The sequence below is a fragment of the Arvicola amphibius genome, chromosome 6 (assembly GCF_903992535.2).
Source record: "Arvicola amphibius chromosome 6, mArvAmp1.2, whole genome shotgun sequence".
NCBI lineage: Eukaryota > Metazoa > Chordata > Mammalia > Rodentia > Cricetidae > Arvicola > Arvicola amphibius.
The window spans coordinates 14,608,952-14,628,774 of NC_052052.2; the positions used below are offsets into that span (position 1 = coordinate 14,608,952).

At 42.9% G+C, this 19,823-nt stretch overlaps 1 protein-coding gene across 1 annotated transcript in view; it reads right to left on the minus strand.

Annotated features, from left to right (window-relative positions):
* Eif4g3 (eukaryotic translation initiation factor 4 gamma 3) overlaps positions 1-19,823 on the minus strand; it is a 239,637-nt gene that overhangs the window by 50,875 nt on the left and 168,939 nt on the right. The window contains 4 exon segments of the mRNA XM_042055219.1: positions 120-239; positions 1,476-1,609; positions 4,566-4,812; positions 9,742-9,830. Of these exon segments, the coding sequence (XP_041911153.1) occupies positions 120-239; positions 1,476-1,609; positions 4,566-4,812; positions 9,742-9,830 (590 nt within the window).

Sequence of the window (19,823 nt, forward strand, 5' to 3'; positions counted from 1 at the left end):
GCCTCTTCTACTTCTTGATCACAGGACTCAACATACAATAACAACACTTCTTGTCCTCAAACAAGATGTCTACCACAGCTTTCTAATTGACTCCGTTGTTATAGGGAACAGGCACTTACAGGCACGCCTCTTCCGCCAGGCGTATGCCTTCCAAAATCTGCAAAGGCTGGGGTGAAGTCGGGTCCGCGAGGCAAAATGCGAGGGTCCAGGGTTCGCATTGGCAATCTGGGCTGGTTGATCTGCACGCATGAAGAAGCACAGAAAAGCTTAAAGCACACAAGTTCCGGCTCATTCAGAGCCAGAAAGTTACCACAGACTTCTGTGATGCTGTGAGCTGACGAGGTAAGTCCTGGACTCTCCACCAAAGGAATTAGCTCCTGAGCCCCTAGGATGTCATGGCTGTCTCCAGGGATGATCGGCATTAGACCTGTGAGGCGAGGGTTTTACCCATGCTTCACCCCATGCCCCTACTCTCTTTATTAAATAAACACCCCTGACTTTAATAATTTTCACCGTGCACCATATAAACCAAATGTAAAGAGGAAGGAAGCTGGGGAGACAGTTCAATGGTTAGAGCACTTGCTGCCCTTGCAGAAGACTGGAGTTTAGTTCCCAGTACCCACATGACAGTTCACAACATCTGGAACTCCAGGCCTAGGAGATCTGATACCCATTTCTTGCCTGTATGTATATTAGGCAAACGTGATACACATACAATCATGCTGGCAAATACCCATACACATAAAGTAAGAAATACATACTAAAAACTCAAAATAGGGATGTCTATCTAAATGCAAAGGTCTAGGGACTTTAATCACTTTAAGTAACTATTAAGACAATTTTTATATATACAATATCTGAATTATGTCACCTGCCAGTGAAGCTTCATTTTGTAACTATCTCATCGGGTTTCTGACCCCTCCTTGTTGCTACCATATCAAAGTTTAGAACCTGGGAAAGAGCTCTATGAGTGCAGCCTTGCCTCCTCCTCCTCCACCTCATAGAAGGTTTTATCCCATCACTAGAAGAATAAACAATGAACAGACACATTAATACAGTCTTAAAAACCAACACTCAGGGCTCAGTAGTTAAGGACACTTATTCCTGCAGCAGACCAGGGTTCAGTTCCCAGCACCCACACAGTGTGGCTCACAAGTATCCTCAACCCCAGTTTCAGGGAATCTCTGACACCCTCTTCTGACCTCACTGGCACTGGAAGCATACATGCAAGTGAAACACTCATACACATAAAATTTAAAAGAAACAACAATAAAAAAAAAATCAGTACTGAAGAAGGGGCCTAAACATGCTTTTCAGTATACTAAAAAAGACAGGAATCTGGGAACAGCTAGTTCTCAAGCATTGCGTGTGGCACTTGGATGCTTATGATCAAGCATTTCCCTACGAGCTGCTTGTACTGCACCTGTCGCAGGAGCACTCATACTACCTGGCTTTCTCCCGAGCATGCGGCTTACCTTGTCGAGAACCACGTCGCTGATGGGAGGCAGGCCCTCTGGTTTTTGGATACAGGGAGGCATATACTGGAAGTCCAGTAGGAACTCCCTGTCATATTGCTTCTTGCCTTCTGTATCCACAGGCTTCCAGGACTCTAAAAAGAGCATCATAAGCAGAAACTGTTTGTCCAAACCTGTTTCAACACCTCCTCAAGGAAACAAAGGAGCCAGCTGAAAAAGCCAGCACAGGATGACAGCTGAAAGAATGAACACTCCAAACCAGTCTTGGCTCTTTCGAAACTGGGAAAGCCAAAGCAAGGAGCAAGCACTTTCTACACATCCTCATGAGAACCTCTGGACAGTCTCATTAGGACATACAGTAGTGCTTTTAGTAAATAAACCTTAAGCCAAGAAAACCGTAGGAATTGGGTAAGACTTAGTTTCCTGGGAACATGGTCGGCATATGGTTGGTTGCTCACATAAAAATGTTATTTTAGAGAAAAGAAAAAGTAAATAAAATGACACAAAACAAAAACAATTTGCTTCAGACAATGAAAATCTAGTCAGCTGAACAGAGATTTTCTTCTTTGTCTTCAGCTTAATTTGAAGAAAGCTAAGGGTACCCACACTCTTCCTCTACAACACCCTGACTTACAGGTTCTCTGAGTGAAAATGTCATTGTGTCTTTGGAAACTGTGTGTCACTATGGAGTTCAGCTCAGACTTCAGGGGCTAAAGTGTGAACCACCAGGACTGTCTTAGCTCTCATCTTTATTAGGAAATTTGAATTAGTAGTTTGCTATAGGAATTCACCTTTCTATTTGTACTATATGATCTATATAACCTCACCCTTGTAAAACAAAAATCAGTTAAAACATTTAATTATGTGTATGTATGTGTCTCTGTGTGGGTTTGTGCCCATGAGAGCAGGGCCTACAGAGGCAGAAAAGGGAATGGGATCCCCTAGACACAGGCAGTTGTGAGTTGTCTGAGGTTAAGGCTGGGAACTGAACTCTGCATGATCAGTATGTGTTTCTAAGGGTGTAGCCATTTCCAGACCCCTGGCCTTACCTTTATTATGCAAAATTAGAAAAATTCTATGTGAAATTTTATTGGACATTAAAAGCAAGCCACTATCTCCTTCTCTCCTTTCCTTCTTTGACAAAACTCAATGAAATCAAGGCTGTAGTGGTGGTGGTGGATGCCTTTCATCCCAACATTCAGGACGCAGAGGCAGGCAGGTCTGAGTTTGAGGACATCCTTGTCTACAAAACAAGTTCCAGGACAGCCAAGGATACAAAGAGAAACTCAGAGGGGAAGAAGAACAGAATCAAGCCCCAGATCATGCCAGGGTAGCAATCTATTTTATATTAATTATATTTATTAAAAATTAGGTAATTTATTGGGTCCTAGGATTTAAACTGCCCCATTCCCAACCATTACTGCTACACACTGGATTACAAAGTCAAACGACATCAGAGAGCTGGACCCTGCAACTGGGCAATGACAGTAGTGTCATCACAATTGTGAAGAATAGGCTGGTGGTCACCGTCAGTGTTTAGTGATCTGGTATAAGACTGTACCTGAAATACTGTTCCTCAAGTTTAAAAAGAAGGTTTTAGGCAAATGGATTTTTTTGTTTAATAGTTGCAAAATTCCACGTGCAGTACGAATATAATACCATGATTTCAAAAAGCCCACCCACAGCAGTGGTGCACACACAACAGGCCACTTGGGGAAGTATATGCACGTAATCCCAGTTCTTCTGGAGGCTGAGGCACAAGGACTGCAAGCCAAAGTCAGCCTGGAATACAGAGTGACTTCTGCTGTAGCCTGGGTGACATCATGAGAGACAGTCTCAAAAGTGAACAGAAAAATAGGGCTGCAACACAGCTCAGTGGTAGAATAGTTTCCAAGCATTAAAAACTAGATAAAAATTTAAAAATTTTAAAAATTAAAAAATTTAAAAAATATAGGCTAGTGGCTTCCAAACATTCTGGATGACACAAATGTTCACAGGGACTGGGGGACGTGAGAAGAAGGAGCTGGAGAGTTGATATGATCAAGATGCATTAATCTGCCCAAGAATAAATAACCATTTTTAAAAAGTGACAAGTCAGGAGTGGTGGACGGTGCCTATAATCAATCTCTCGTTAGGCTGAGGTAGAAGATCGACACAAGGTTGAGGGCAGACTGGGCTACATAACGAGATCTTGACTCAAATAAATTAATGAAGAAATAAGGACTTCATGAAGATAAACATAAAACTGAAATAAGTTTCTCAGAGCAACACTTAACTCTTATGACAAAAAAATTGCAACATTTTTCATTTATTATGCTTTGTAATTTTACTGCTTATTGCTCTGCAACTGTAGCCTGTACAAGGAGTTGAATGCAGCAGTTTGAAAAGCCCTGGCCTGGGCTATCTCCAAGTCTCACATTTTTACATTCTAATTCTGCAACTTTACTTTGCACTGGCAGAGGAAGAAAACTTTTCACCAATCCCAAACTTCTCATGCAAGGAGCCACCTCTCCACATGCCGACAGCAAGGCCCTCCATAATGTCCCACAGCAATCAGGCGTGCAGTGGTTACTGAGGTGCTGAGAACAGATCAAACCTCCGTCATGCCAGGACAGGGTCTGAATGCACCCACAGTGTCCGGCTGTGAACGAAACCCTCCAGAGCTCATGACCCCAACTCTGTAGCACCTCCTCGCTATGCAGGTCCACTCTACCTGGCTGGTCTGTACAAACATTCAGTCACTAAGAGTCAGTTTGGTCAGGGGAAAATAGACAAAACCCCTGAATCTGCAGCACGGGGAATGTCCACACTCAGGGCACTGCTTACCACTACAATACAATACCCATTAGACCAGCGCAAAGAGAAAAGCCTCGTTTCTACAAGCTGCGCTGCAGATTCCCACTGGCTGCTGCTCTGGGGCAGTAAGGTTTGGACAGGACTCTAGATTTACTAGTCACTAAGCGCCATATTGGGCTAACCTATCCGTCCTGTAAATCTTACTTTAGAATGAGTATTTATCTGTGGAAACATCTCCTTAAGACCACATAGAAGGAAACCGTGAAGGGACACAGGAAGTCAGGGCCAACTTACCTGCTTTAAATGGTAAGGTGATCCCATCCCCAGAACTATCGGTAGAGCCTGAATTGGCGTCGCCTCCTTCCCCCTCAGAAGTACTCTCGGCACCATTGCGTAGAAGCTCAGCTTCATCTCCATTTTCTTCCCCAGCTTTCACTCTTTTCGGGGCAGATGGGTCTCTCTCAAAGTGAAACCCTTGATTCATTTGATCTTGCTCAGGTTCAAGTACTATGTCATCTGGAAGCTCCTCTTCAGTTTTAGGCTAGAGTACAGGGCAACACAGAACTCACATTAAATATGCATAACAAAGGCATACACTACTCCATCAAAACAAAAAAATAACAAAACACAGGAAAACACGCCACTCAAGCTGAGTATCTGGATTCAGCACACGGCACAAGAACTATTTCATCAGTTCCCACATGACAGACAATTCAGACAGCTACTGAAATGCTTCAAGTTGGGGCCGACGGAAGCTAAATATAGTAAAGGCTTCGTGAAGAACTGTGCTCTCCTCTTTCTCTCTCTCTCTCCTCTCTCTCTCTCTCTCTCTCTCGTCTCTCTCTCTCTCTCTCTCTCCTTTTTTGAGACAGGGTTTCTCTGTGTGTGGTACTGGCTGTCTTCGGAACTCACTATATAGATCAGGCTGGAAATCAAGGATACTCCTGCCTCTGCCTCCCAAGTGACCATCCCAGCTAAGCATGCTAATTATTAAAAGCTGATGGCAGGAAAGAATCCAGGTCAGAATCTAAGCAAGTATGTCCCCTCTTGTAGTTCATCACATATCAAAAGACACTAGAGGGCAGAGGCTCCTACATGCCTCTAGCTTTGAACAGAGTATTGGGAAATTGAATTAGAGTCCTATAATCATACTCTACAAAGAGGCCATAGGTAGTTACAAAATCTGATAACTTGTTAGAATCCAAGAGCCATTATAAAGAAGTACACATACACAAGAATTCATTTACAGAAAAAAAAATCTCAGAACAGTGCCTTTCTGGGAGTCTATTTTATAGGCCAAGAGAAACTATTACTCCTCAGATCATTTCTACCATAAGTCTTGGTGCTGGGCAAGATGTCAAAGGTCTTCATGAGCAGCTGGACTCTTGAGCCAGCGTTCTCTGTGAAGTGAAGTGTCTGGTAAAGGGGGTACCCTGAATACAAGCCTTCCCGACCAGCACTCACAAGGAAGGGGTTCTGACGGAAGGTACTCGGCAGACAATCATGTTACATCAATTTTGTTAAACTCAAACATTTTTACTTTATCAATTAAGTATTGAAAAATAGTAGCAATGTTTTCCTACAATACATGAGATAACAAGGAAAGACACATTTTAGCGTTTTATCAATAGATATGGATGATTTAAAGACCTACACCCGCGAGTGGTGGCACACACCTTTAATCCCAGTAATTGGGAGCAGATCTCTTTGGTTTGAGGCTAGCTGGTCTACAGAGCGAGTTCCAGGACAGGCACCAAAGCTACACAGAGAAACCCTGTCTCAACAAATCAAAACAGAAACAAAAGACAACACCTACATGATAACATTCATACCATTTACTATTCAAGGTCATCCTAGGCTACTTGGCAAACTTTCTAAAATCAGTAGCAGGTGTCATGCAGAAACTTGAGGGCTAGTCTGTGATCTATGAAACACTGTCTCAAAACAAAAAAGAAAGCAAGCAATCTAAACTTTCAAATGTAGGTATCAAATTCTAAGAAAATAGGCTGGAAATGATGTTTTCAAGTAGGCCACTTTCAACTTTGCCAAAAGAAGACTGGGTGAAGCTACATGGTTAAGAGAAGGGCGTCAGTTCCATGCACCTGGCACTTTAGCATGCTCTGCGTACACTGACAATGACTAGAGTTACAACTTTCACTCAGTGCAGGGCATCAAAAGATTCCCTGCTGCAGCGTTCCAGCAGGGGGAACACAGGCTCTATCACTAGACCATATCACCATTCTTCCCCACTGCCCCTCAACAGTTGGCTGTTCTGGAACTAGCTCTTGTAGACCAGGCTGGCCTTGAGTTTACAAGATCCTGTCTCTGCCTCCTTCCCGAATGAAGGGATTAAAGGCATGCACCACCACGCCAGGTCTATATCACAGTTTTAAAAATTCTTACTTAAGACCTGTAAAGTGTAGAAGTGAAAGTCATTTCCTAAAACCAGAAACAGGCAATCATGTATAAACAAAGACTTGAAACTTGGAAAATTCAATTTGTAACCACAAAAGAAGCACAAGACACCTGTGGCATGAACAGTAAGCCACAATGTGAGGAGGATACAGAATCACTGAGGAGACCATCTTGCTGGTCCTTAAGGAGCAATTTTAAAGTATTTTTTTCTTCCTATTTATTTGTTTGTTTACTTATTTATTTATGGTTATTTAAAGACAAGCTCTCTCTGTGTAGGCCTTACTGTCCTGGAACACACACTATCACTCTATAGCTCAGGCTGGCCTTGAACTCAGAGATCCACCTGTGTGTGCCACCAAGCCTAACTAAAATGAGTGTATTTTCATGTACATTTTTAAGGCTGTAAATGACTGAACAAAACATTTTTATGAACACCAGTATGTAGTCGCACATTAACTATTCCTTAACTATATTATTCTTAAAGACTGAGAAGATAATGTACGAAAGGGTGAGACTCCCTGTGAAAATGAAGGTAAAGCATCTAGTACTTAATACACTGCTCTAATGGTTGTTATTGTAGGAAAGCATGGGACTATGATTCCTGAATCAAGACTAAATGAAAAGGAGAAACTATTTTAAGAATTATAAAAACATTTCATTTCTGTGGGTATGTGTGTGTGCACATTCATGTGGGTGGCAGTACCCATGGAGTCCAGAAGAAGTCATCAGATCCCAAAGCCAGAGTTATAGACAGGGATGGGTCACCCACTACAGGTGCTAGGGTGTTCTGGGGAAGGAGCCCATTCTCTCACCCCTCTAGCCTCACTACTTATAATTTTACACTGTGTGGTTAGAGTGAGTGGCTGCTTCGCAAGGAACCAAAGCAGTTTTCCCATCCCCACAGCAGGACAACCAGGGCTACAACAAGCTCTTGCCCACAGTCTGGTTCTGGCTCGCAAACTGCTTTCATAAACTGTAACAAATTAAGGATAATTTTTATTCTTGCCTCGGTTGCTATACCAAAAAGAGGATATGTCTTTTAAAAACAAATTCCAATTTCAATACACATCAGTAAGTTTAATGGAACACAACCACATTTCACCTACTGACACAGTGTATGCACTGTGTGGCCTGAAGGGCTGTGGTGGGAATATTAGTACCACAACCTTTTAAAAGGAAGAGGTCCTGACCTCCACACTGAAGAAAACAATGAGTATGTGAAGGTTCATCCACTCAGTATTCATTGACTCTTAGGAATGGGTCCAGAGCACAACACGAAAAGAGTAAACTAAAGTGAATGAGCCAAACCCGGCGTCGTTTCAAGAGGAATCCACATGCACTGCTCAAGCCTTACCCGGGCTGTGTGTGACTCCCCAGCCTCTAGGAAGTATCTTATCCTCTGCAGGAACATCATTTTCTCGGCAAGCTTCAAGGCAGAAACCAACTACTTGTACCTCTCTAACCTAGTGCTAAATCCTGTCCCTCAGCAGCACAATGATGTCACATCCATACACCTTTTTAGTGGTTGCTAGGGAACTCACTGTGACATCAACAGAGCGCCGCGTAAGGAAAATAATAGGATTGCAGAAGCAACAAAGGATACCATTAGCTTTGTGAACAAGACCAAGTTTTTCATAGAAACAAGGGCCTCGTAAGAAAATTATTTGAAAGCTGCCTTAGGCAGTGAGAAGCCTCAACAGGCAACACTTGCCTTGAAAGGCTGATGACATCAGTTGGATACCCAGAATCCACACAAAGGCGGAAGAGGAAGAAAGACCTGACTCCACAGGGCTGTTTTCTGACACATGGAACATGACATAAATGCAGGTACACAAACACAAACACAAGCTGACTCAATGGAGCGAGGCTGAGAATCTCTCTCCTCAGTCCAAGTCTAAGTTGTAAATATGCCCCCTTCCTTTAGAAAAATACAGCAACCACTAAAATGTAATCATATAGTATCTTCAGTAAAAAGTAAGAAAAGAAGAGTTTAAGGGACTATCAAGAAAGCCAGCTGGGAATGTCCAATACGAAGTGCTAGGCACGAGGAACGATTTGACTTTGGGTCCCCAGAGCACAGAAAGGCCTATCCCTGGAACTCAGTGACCAGCCCAGCTAGCTCATCTCCAGGTTAGTGGCGATGGACTAGAAAGTTACGGATAAAGTGACAGACTAAGACATCCAATGGATGGTTTATATACATCCAATGTACATGATTGCACCTCAATATAAAGGTTCAAACAAATCACACACAACACACAAAACAACAAATAAAACCACAAATAACATCCCAAACACACAGTTCCTAACTAGGAAGAGTCGACCAAACTTAACTATTTAGAAGAAATATTTTCACAGACGAGCAACAATTATTCAAGGAAATCAAACATGTTATCAAAAGTCTTAAAAACAAAGACCCCCCCACATTAGATTTTTAGCTTGATAAACCAAGATCTGATTGGAAAATGTTATCTCAAGAAAGCCAAATGTTGCAAGGCAGTGGTGGTGCACACCTTTAATCCCACCCAGTACTTGGGAGACAGAGGCAGGTGGATCTCTGTGAGTTCGAGGCCAGCCTGGTCTACAGAGTGAGTTCCAGGAGAACCAGGGCCATTATACAGAGAAATCCTGTCTCAAAATGACAACAAAAATCCCAAAACAAACAAACAAACAAAAAAAGAAAGTGGGGGCTGGAGAGATGGCTCAGAGTTTAAGAGCACTGACTGCTCTTCCAGAGGCCCTGAGTTCAAGTCCCAGCAACCACATGGTGGCTCACAACCATCTGTAATGAGATCTAGTGTCCTCTTCTGGCCTTCAGGCATACATAGAGGCTGAACACTGTACATAATGAATAAATAAATCAAGAAAGAAAGAAAGGAAGGAAGGAAGGAAGGAAGGAAGGAAGGAAGGAAGGAAGGAAGGAAGGAAGAAAAAAAAGAAAGAAAGAAAGAAAGAAAGAAAGAAAGAAAGAAAGAAAGAAAGAGAAAAAGAAAATGACGTCTTCATGAAATGACATCACTGGTCTTGGGAGAAGCTCAAGGGGGCTGTCACTCACCTCTGCCTCTGCCTCTAACACCTCTTCTGGGGTTCGGGTCCGCTCTTTCACTTTCTTCCATGTCTTTGGTGCAGTGGTGGCGGTTTGCACTGAAAGACAAGATCAGTTTTGTTACCTCTGCAGTCTGCTGGGGACTGACACGTAAAACATCCTTACATTCAAACCCAGCAGCACAGAGAAAATCACCTATGGTCAGGAGCCAGATGACGGCCAAGTGAACACTTGTACAGCAGCAGCCTCACTAATGCAATGTAAGGTAAGTGTGTTAGACATAGCTCAGCTTTCCACTGGTGGCATGTGACTCAGAAAGGATGGAGCACTCCTAATCTAAAACTTCAAAACCTAAAGTTTTGTTTTGGGTGGTTATTTTTGAGGCAAGAGCTCACCATGATGTGCTGGTTGGCCTGCAACTCTATGTAGACCAGATAGATCTTGAACTCAGAGAGATCTACCTGCCTCTGCCTCCAGAGTCTGAAGCAGCTGGACTTTCAGGTTAGAGACACTCCTCTAGTCATGTCTGCACACGCACTTCTGAACTGGAAAGCTGAGGTCTGAAAGGCTGAAGTTCCTAGCACATCAGATCACAGTGATACAGACTGGCAGGAATCTGGTCTTACTAGGCAAATGTGTGATCTTAAGAAATCCCCAGCAGAGGTCAGCTATTAAGCGTAAAAATGAAGTCAGCTAAGACAAGGTTTTCCTTGAGTATCAGGCCCCGAAAGCTCTCTGTGTAAGGTTTTTCTATGGGAGGCAGCACTGACCAACACCCACTTTCATCTAAGACCAATGCCAATGGCCAAGGCTTTCACAGTGCTGAGGAAAACTGACCATAAAGGTAACTTTTACCAAGTATTTCTATTATCAAAATTCTAAATGGAAGATTGAGTTCACAAAGACTTTTCTCTTGTTGTTGTTCTTATTTGTGGTGGTGTGGAGACTAAAGGCAGGAACACAGCCATAAAAGATATAAAATATTCATTAGACTTATGATCTCTCAGAATTCACATCTGTGTCAATACACGGATATGAAATTTATCTACAATTTAATCATCACAGGGTGAGCAGAAAATGTTAGAAGGACCTTAATAGAAACACAAGCAAAGTACACAAGCCCAGAGCAGAAGGGCTCCACGTCTCCATGAACGGACTGTGAACACACAAACTGTTTAGGATTGTCAACATTCTCCAAATCACTCCGCCATCACAAACATGCTACCATCACTGCAGGAACGTGACGGCTGTCCTCAGGTCGATTTACCTTTAATCTGTTTTTCTTCAGGGATACACTCAGCCAAGAAAATATTAAGCCAGCTATTATTTTTCTTTTGCAGCCCATATGAGGTAAAACATTTGGTCAGCGTATAGAAGTTGTGGGGATATATATTCTGGAGTTACGTGTTTCTCATGGGTCTTTTGGTCTGACACAGACACAGACTATTTAAAACAATTCTCCAGAATGGTTTTGGTTTTCATTTTGCTTTCACTCTACTAAGAGATACAGAGTTTGAAAAATCTTAGTATTTTAAATTTCATTTATTTTAATATTGGCCTGAATTCGGTCCTAAATTCCATTCACGGAAAAGGCAAGGACAGTTGAGGGATGATTTTTTTGGGGGGAGAGGGAGAACTAAATATAAACTCAGAAATAGTTTCTTTTTTTTAAATGTTTATTTATTTATTATGTATACAACATTCTGTCTGTGTGTATGCCTGCAGGCCAGAAGAGGGCACCAGACCCCATTACAGATGGTTGTGAGCCACCATGTGGTTGCTGGGAATTGAACTCAGGACCTTTGGAAGAGCAGTCAGTGCTCGTAACCTCTGAGCCATCTCTCCAGCCCCAGAAATAGTTTCTATAAACAACAAAAACAACGCAAAACATGAAAACCTATCAGTGATTTCTTCCAATAAGCTATGAAATTCTCTGAAGACTTAAATCTAATAAGCAGCAGAAATTGATGCTAATAACTGGTAGCTGCCTTGCTCAACTGGCTAAAAAGTTACTTAAGGAATCTGAAGCAGTAAATTGTGGCACACTGGAGTGGGAAGTGAATAAAAGAGATATCCCTTCCTTCTGAAAAACTGAGTGCTGCACACGGAAGACTGCTCTTCTATTCTACCATGACTGACGGGGTGGAGCAAAATGCGGGAGTGAGAAAAGCTATCAGCTCTGGAGGGAAGAAGTTAGGAGGAGAGGCAGAGCTGCAGGCTCAGATTCCAGGACTTGGTGACCTAGGCTGAGGAAGGTGCTACAGTTGAAATGGCCTCAGGCTGTCGCTATTCTGGTCCACTGCAGTAGGGACACTCAACAAGACCCAGCAGGCTGTGGAAAAGAGATGAACTGTTATTATCGTCTGCGCTATCAACATTGCATTAGGCCCCGCACGTGCTACACTGGTGAGCCGCACCAGCAGTCTGAAAGAAGCATTTCTGACATTTCCAAGACAAGGATAGGGGTCTCCACTCTTGTGCCAACACTGTACAGGCAATAGAAACCCTGAGGTGTTCCTAGTCACATAAGCCTAGACATGCCCCAGCTTCTCCCTTTAAAGAATGACATGTCCACAGGCATACATAATCAAAACAGAAAATACTAAGTAACACAGATGACCCACACAATATTATCATCCCATCCTTCTCCAAACTGTTACATGGTCAGAGGGAAACCATTTCCTTCTTCCCAGAGTTTTCCATGAAGTGACTCACTGACAACCATGAGAACTTAAGGAAACACAGGAACGCAACCAGCAGATGTTCAGAAGACTGTCATATCTGGAGGCTTGAAATAGAAACTAGAGGCAGAATTAAATCAGGCATACTCCCAGTTACCCAGGCACAGAATTCAGACCCTATATAATATTGTGCCACATTGGCTGGGTCAATGAAAAGCTAGAGCACACGCATCTTCCCAGTGCCTAAAAAAGGTGTAAAAACAAGTTGGACTTGTGTTTTTACTCATTCCTCATGTTGTCTCTACTAGAGACAAGCTGCATTCTTTCAGAAAACTGTCTTCGTCCAGTGTGGTGGCGCACACATTTGATCCCAGTATTCTGAAGGCAGTGGAAGGCATATCTCAGTGAGTGTGAAGTCACCACTGCCCTCCAAGCCCTGCGCACAACATTCTGGGGGCTCCTCTAAAGTCACCCACGTTCCTTTCCCAGATGCCTAAGAGCAAAGCAGGAGGAATCACAGCAGCAACTTTACTTCACATCACAGCTTTTCTATTACACTCTGTCAGACCATCTGTGAGGAAAAATCCGAGCAAAACAACCCGAGGCGAGGAAATCGTCAACTGAAGCAAGAGTAATCTGTTATGGTGGCCAAGAAGCAGGCAGGAGAACAGTAGCAATAGCTGGTTTTCCCCTTCACCTCCTTCCACTGAACCTGGGCCATTGGCAGGCCTTTCCTCATTAGCTAAACTTCTCTAGGAATGTGTTCAACCCAGCAATGGGCTTCACATTTCCAAGGCACTTCGCACAGTTAAGAGCACAGTAAATATTATCCACACAGTCCAGAAGCCGGACTCATATGTCAGAATGCACTTCAGACATGATCCTTTGCAAGATGGGGGAAGGGAGAGAGGTCAACCATAAAGCACAACACTGGGAGCCATTTTATCCTGAAGTACCACAGGTATTTTGGCCAATTTTCTTTCTGTCATTTGGAAATAACAGCTGCAGGGCGGCAGAGCACACCTTTAATCCCAGCACTTGGGAGGCAGAGGCAGATGGATCTCTGTGACTTTGAGCCCACTCTGGTCTAAAAAGCAAGTTCTAGGACAACGAAGGTTATTAACACAGAAAAATTCCATTTGATTGTTGTTCTTAATAATAATAAAAACTGGGAGTCAAAAATAGGGAGGGGTTAATGCTGAAAGATCAGAGAAGTAGAGCAGCCAACCACTAAAGAGTTCTTACCTCTCTACCAATGCTCAGACCAAAGAGGTCTCTACAAATCCTTAGACTGAATGCTGACCGTACCTGAGCTCCTGTCTCCTCCTGCTGTATGTTCCTCTCTCCTTCCAGCCACATCACTCCTGTCTCCACTTCCCTAGTGCTGGGATTAAAGGTGTGGGATCCCAAGTGCTGGAATCACCTTTGTGTAAGATGTTTCTCTTTTAGACTCAATTTCGTGTAGCCCAAGGTAGCCTTGAACTCACAGAGATCCATCTGCCTCTAAATCCTGGGATTGAAGGTGAGTGCCACCACTGCCTGGCTTCTATGGCTAACTAGTATCTTACCTCTGCACTCTGATCTTCAGACAAGCTTTGTTAGATTGCAAACAAAATAGCACTACAACCTATCTCAAAACAAAACAAACAAAACCCATAAAGAACGAAATAACAGTTACATATATATTTCATGTTTAGTTTACAGTCTGGGTATTTTTTATTGAATTTTATTATTTTTTTTTTTTTTTGGTTTTTCGAGACAGGGTTTCCCTGTAGTTTCTAGAGCCTGTCCTGGAACTAGCTCTTGTAGACCATGCTGGCCTCGAACTCAGAGATCCGCCTGACTCTGCCTCCCGAGTGCTGGGATTAAAGGCGTGCGCCACCACCGCCCGGCCTTTTTTTATTGAATTTTAAAATTAAACAAGAATCTAAACCTTTAATGTATTGGACTTTTGTGGAAAGTTCCAACTAACCAACCGCCAAAATTACTACATATTAACTGTAGGGTGAAAAGGCCCAAGGAAAAAACACCCTGCCCCTGAGCAGACTCAAACATGTACTTGAAATCCCACTAATCCCTAGCCACCCTGAAAGCTCTAGCCCCACAAGAAATCCTATATAAGCTCCAAACCCTGTTCAGTTTGCTGCTGTTTCTCACCCTAGAGGTAGTCATGCTCCTGGATTTTTCCTTCCCAATAAATCTATTGAAGCGGTTTGTTGTGCATGTGACACTTTTGCCAGATTGGAGCCCAGTTTTACCATTTGCCCAGAGCCAGGCCAGAGCAGAGCTGTTACACTCCATCAACACTTTCTCCTAGTGAGCAGAGATGTAACACTTGGCAGGAGCAGGACCTTCACTGGGGAAACCCTCCCCTGCTGGAGTAGAGTTCTTACACCTGCATTGGGGAAACCTTTCCCTGGAGCAAAGCTGTAAGCGCCAGGCTTACAGTGACTTTGTGGTGTTCCTTGGCTCCCACCTGCTAGGACACCTTGCTAATCAGAACAGCAATGCTCACACTGGCTGCACCGAATGGGCCTTAACGTTAGCTTCCACTAGTGTTCTGGGAGGAAGAAAGTGCCGAGTGACAGGGGCAAGGCTGAGGTTTCGGGTGTACTAGACAGTGAAAAGACCCGAGAGCTACAGGTACATTACTAAGAAAACGGAGTCATTTAATTAGAGCAAAGGAGCAGGAGGTGGCTCTGATGAAGGCATCTGCCACTAAGCAAGATAACCTGAATTCAATTCATGAGTCGCACAAGGTGGAAGGAAAAAAAAAATCAATTCCCACAAGCTGTCCTGACAGCCATACAAAGTGTTGCACACGTGTGTATACTGACAGAATGCACAAAATAAAATGTTAAAAAGACAATAAAAAGTAGGAACAGAATGAAATGTTAGACTAGCCTATGGAAAGTTCATATCAATATGAAGTTAACAGGCTTGCACATCCAGGGACTCTGATGAGCCACTGTTGGTGGCAGGTCCTAGAATCTGGAGCATTCCCTACATCAGCACCATCAATCTACACAAGATCGTGTCCTTACTCCTCCCCATAGGACCCATTCTACACCTGCATCCCAGGGATGTACATTTTATCAGGACTAACACTCAGGGTCAAGAAGCAGCCTCCACAGCTTTGTCTCCCTGTCACAATGGGACTTCTCACCCAGGTACCTGGCTCTAGCAACTACCTGTCTGTCATAAAGACCTGAGTTGTGCTTTTCATTTGAACAGAAACAACTAACAGAGGTCACTGCAATTCAGGATGAACAAGGTTGGTCCCCGACGAGATGGCTGAAGTAAGGGGAACTACAGTTTAGGGGATGGTACATGGTAGTTGATGTAGTACAACTTCATGGTTAAGACCAGCACGGACACAGGGAGGTCAAAGCCACAGAAGAAAAAGCTTGCTGCAAGACGGCAAGCGCTACCACTGCTGCTATCACTTACGGTAGTTACAGCCACCAACCAACAGCACAAAATACAGTTATGTCGGAGTTACATCAAACTGATTTTTAATTTACTCATTTAGCTGACTTGAGCATGGCTCGTGGAGGTCAGAGGACAGGAGCTTGTCCTTGTCTTTCAGCACGTGGATTCAAGTGGAAGCCAGGTCGTTGGGCCAGGACTGCAGGTTCTTAGGTTCTGAGGTCTCTCGGGAGCTTCCCAGGGTACTCAGCCCAGTACTAGCTTTAATAATGAAGTGGTTTTGCTGCTTTTCTTTATTCCTGTAAATTCTTTAGACTGAAGAGACTTCACTCTCTTGTCGCAACCTAGTAATAAGAATTGGGAGTGTGGCTGCCAGTCGAGCCTCAATTACAGAAGGATGCTTTTCTTCCTTTCCACTCTCTGGACAGTGTGCATTCCCCTCTAGTTTGGACCAGTGTGTTCAGAGTACAGGGTTCGGGACTCAAGTGACATAAAACTGAGAAAGCATTTCACCTGCTGAGGGGCAATTCATTGTCACAGGCGTACACATAAACAGAGTAGAATGTTCCAGCAATGGAACTCTCAGAGAGTTCCTAGCCTAGACACCTGGCGCTCAACTCTTCTCATCCTCGTTTTAGTTCTCTTCTTAGCGCCGTGCCCTGCGGTCAGCACTAATCACAGTCCTCGCTCCACCTCTGGGCCTCTACCTGGCTTCTTTAGGCAGTGTAAATTATTTTGTCCTCCTCCGTGACATTTTTGTTTGTTTCAGAAATTCCCATGGGATTCTAGAAAAAGAAATCAATTTATCTTGGAAACAAGGATAATATGGATGAGAAAAGAGAAATTTCACAGTGAAGACTGCAGGGCATGATGGCAAATGTCTTTGATTCCAGGACTGTGGAGGCAGAGGCAGGTGGCTCTCTGTGAGTTTGAGGCTAACCTAGTCTATATTGTGAATTCCAGGACAGTGAGGGCTTGTCTAAAACAAAACAAGAACACCCACCATAAACGGTGACTGCATAGATAACTGCAAAGAATCTCATCAATGGGGAAGATGCATGAACGGTGCCGGGAAGAGAAGCACTCAGGATTCTGCTTCTGGTACCGCACGCAGCCTCTGAGGCGCCTGTGAGGTTGGTAACTTCTTCAGGTTCGGTTTAAAGCTTTTCAGGGCTGAGCATCAGAAACAAAAATAGTATAATAAAACGAAATGTTCAGCCTTATGGTCTACCAAAAATAGATAACTAGATATAACTAAGAGTTTTTACTTCTTGCTTTAACATTATTCATCAGTAAGGCTAATTAATGAGTGACAGCTAGGTGAATTCTATTGATGTTTTCAATAAACACCTCATATTTTCTACTTTTAAATTTTGCTAATTTTATCTTTTTTCCCATCCTTTGAATTTAATAACAGTTTCTGAAGGTGGATGCTGAGACCAAAGTATGAAGATATTATTCTTTCAAAATATATACAATTATTGGTTTAAATCTCTATCTAGTTGGGTGGTGGTGGCACACACCTTTAATCCCAGCAATCAGGAAGCAGAGGCAGATGGATCTCTGAAGTTGAGGCCAGTCCAGTCTACAGAGTTCCAGGACAGCTAGGACTACACAAAGAAATTCTTCCATCTAAATAATCAGCATTGCAGTATACTATGCAGAATATCACTCCAAATGCTCACATCACAGCCCTAGGACATCATGTGTGGCGGTGCCTTTGCAGATGTGGTAAAATTAAGCATCTTCAGATGGACAGGAACCCATTACTGCCAAGTAACCAAAAAGGCATTTTAAGGTAAAGGAGGCAGCAGGACTGCGCAGCAGTAAACAGAGACTGAGAAAGCAAAGGACAGGCTCCCCCATGAGAACCCCAGAGACGCGGGCCTCTGGGAAGCTCCCGTGCATTCCACTGTGGACTTCTGACCCACAAAACTAAGATAATAAACACCCACTGTTCGTACTAAATTTACAACAGCTGCTGTAAAACAGCATGAGAAACATTCCAGAAAACCTGCTGGGTTGGCTTCTCACTCTGCTACAGATGAAAATGTTTGTACACTTCCCTTTGGCTTTTCCTCTGACCTACCAGGAAGTAATGGTGCCTGAATTCTAACTGCTGGAAAGAATTGCAGAAGGGCGTTTCTCCGTGATTTCCAAAATGAATTGCTCCATGGCAAGAGAGAACAACTGCTCTAACTTAAAGCTTAAGGAATTTAAGATACTGATTGTGCACGTAGGACAGAAGACAGCTTGTGGAAGCTGGTTCTCCACCATATGGTCTCTGGAGGGAAGCAGGTCATCAGACTTGGTGACACATACCTTTAACCACTGAGCCAACTTACAGGCCCAACTAGAACACTTTATTAAGACTTTTTAGCCGGGAAGTGGTGACGCACGTCTTTAATTCCAGCACTCGGCAGACGGATCTCTGTGAGTTCGAGGCCAGCCTGGTCTGTAAGAGCTAGTTTCAGGACAGGCTCCAAAGCTACAACAAAACCCCGTTTCCAACAAAACACAACGCAACAAACAAGAAACTTTTTAAATGAACCGAAATGAAGTCCATCTTGGTAAATTTGTCATGTGCACTTGAAAAGAATGTATAATACATGTTTTAAGGATTTCCCACTAGAATTTCTTTTTAATTTATTTTATGCATTGGTGTTTTGCTTGCATGTTTATCTGTGTGAGGGTGTCACATTCCTTGGAAATAGAGTTTCAGACAGTCATGAGTTGCCATGTGGGTACTGGGAATTGAATATGGGTCCTCTGGAAGAACAGTCAGTGCTCTTAACCCCTGAGCCATCTCTCTACCCCACGTTAGGGTTTTTTTTTTAAAATTCCAATTAATTAAAGTTGACAGAGTAGCCTGCTCATTTCTCTACAGCATTTCTGCCTTTCGGTTTGCTGGTCTTGTCAAGTCTGTATATTCCCTTCCTGTCAATTCGTGGTCTCCACAGTCTGGACATAATGAGACAGTGACAGTAACAGCACAGACAAGGAAAACTGGTTCAGACTGTAAAGTACGGGTAAACTGGACCTTCATTTCTCTTCAACTTGAGTTATGTCGTTTCAACTAACTTACTGGTAAATTCTACCAAATATTTGAGGGAAAAAACAAGTATGCACTTCTATTTCTTCCTAGGAGGTCAATGCATAAATATATATATATGACAATTAGCCAGAAACAACACTGGCATGAATTCAGATGCAAGAATAAAAAACAAGGGCTGGAGAGATAGCTCAGAGGTTAAGAGCATTGCCTGCTCTTCCAAAGGTCCTGAGTTCAATTCCCAGCAACCACATGGTGGCTCACAACCATCTGTAATGAGGTCTGGTGCCCTCTTCTGGCCTGCTGGCATACACACAGACAGAACAGTGTATACATAATAAATAAATAAATAAATATTTAAAAAAAGAATAAAAAACAAATAAAAGCAAACAAACAAAGTATAGCAGGCAGAAATTCAACAATGAATATTGCCATACAAACCTTCTTATTTCAAGCTACTACCCAGATTCTGTGGTGGAAGGAAAGAAAACAACTCCTGAGAATTGTCATTAGACTGCTAGAGATGCACCATGGCACATGTGGTCCCATACTCAGACACACAAACATACATGCAAACACAGTAAGACAAAGTGAAAAATTTATTTTTAGATCATGATCAACTTTTATCACAGGGAATCAAATTTCGTTCAATACTTAATACTAAAAAGAAAAAAGTAAATAAAAAAGCTCTAAGAACATCTCAATGGATGTAGGAAGAACACTGAACAAATTCTATTTATATGCCCAAAATAATCTCTCAGCAACAAGAAAAACTCTCCAGCTAACCGGGTACAAATTAGTGAGTGGCTGTGTGCTTTCTTCATGCACAGGAAGAGGACAGGGATAACTAGACTAGAGGTTCAACGGCGTTGAGAAATAAATGAAAAATATCAAATCTAGTTACAAATGTGTTGAAAAAACACAAAACT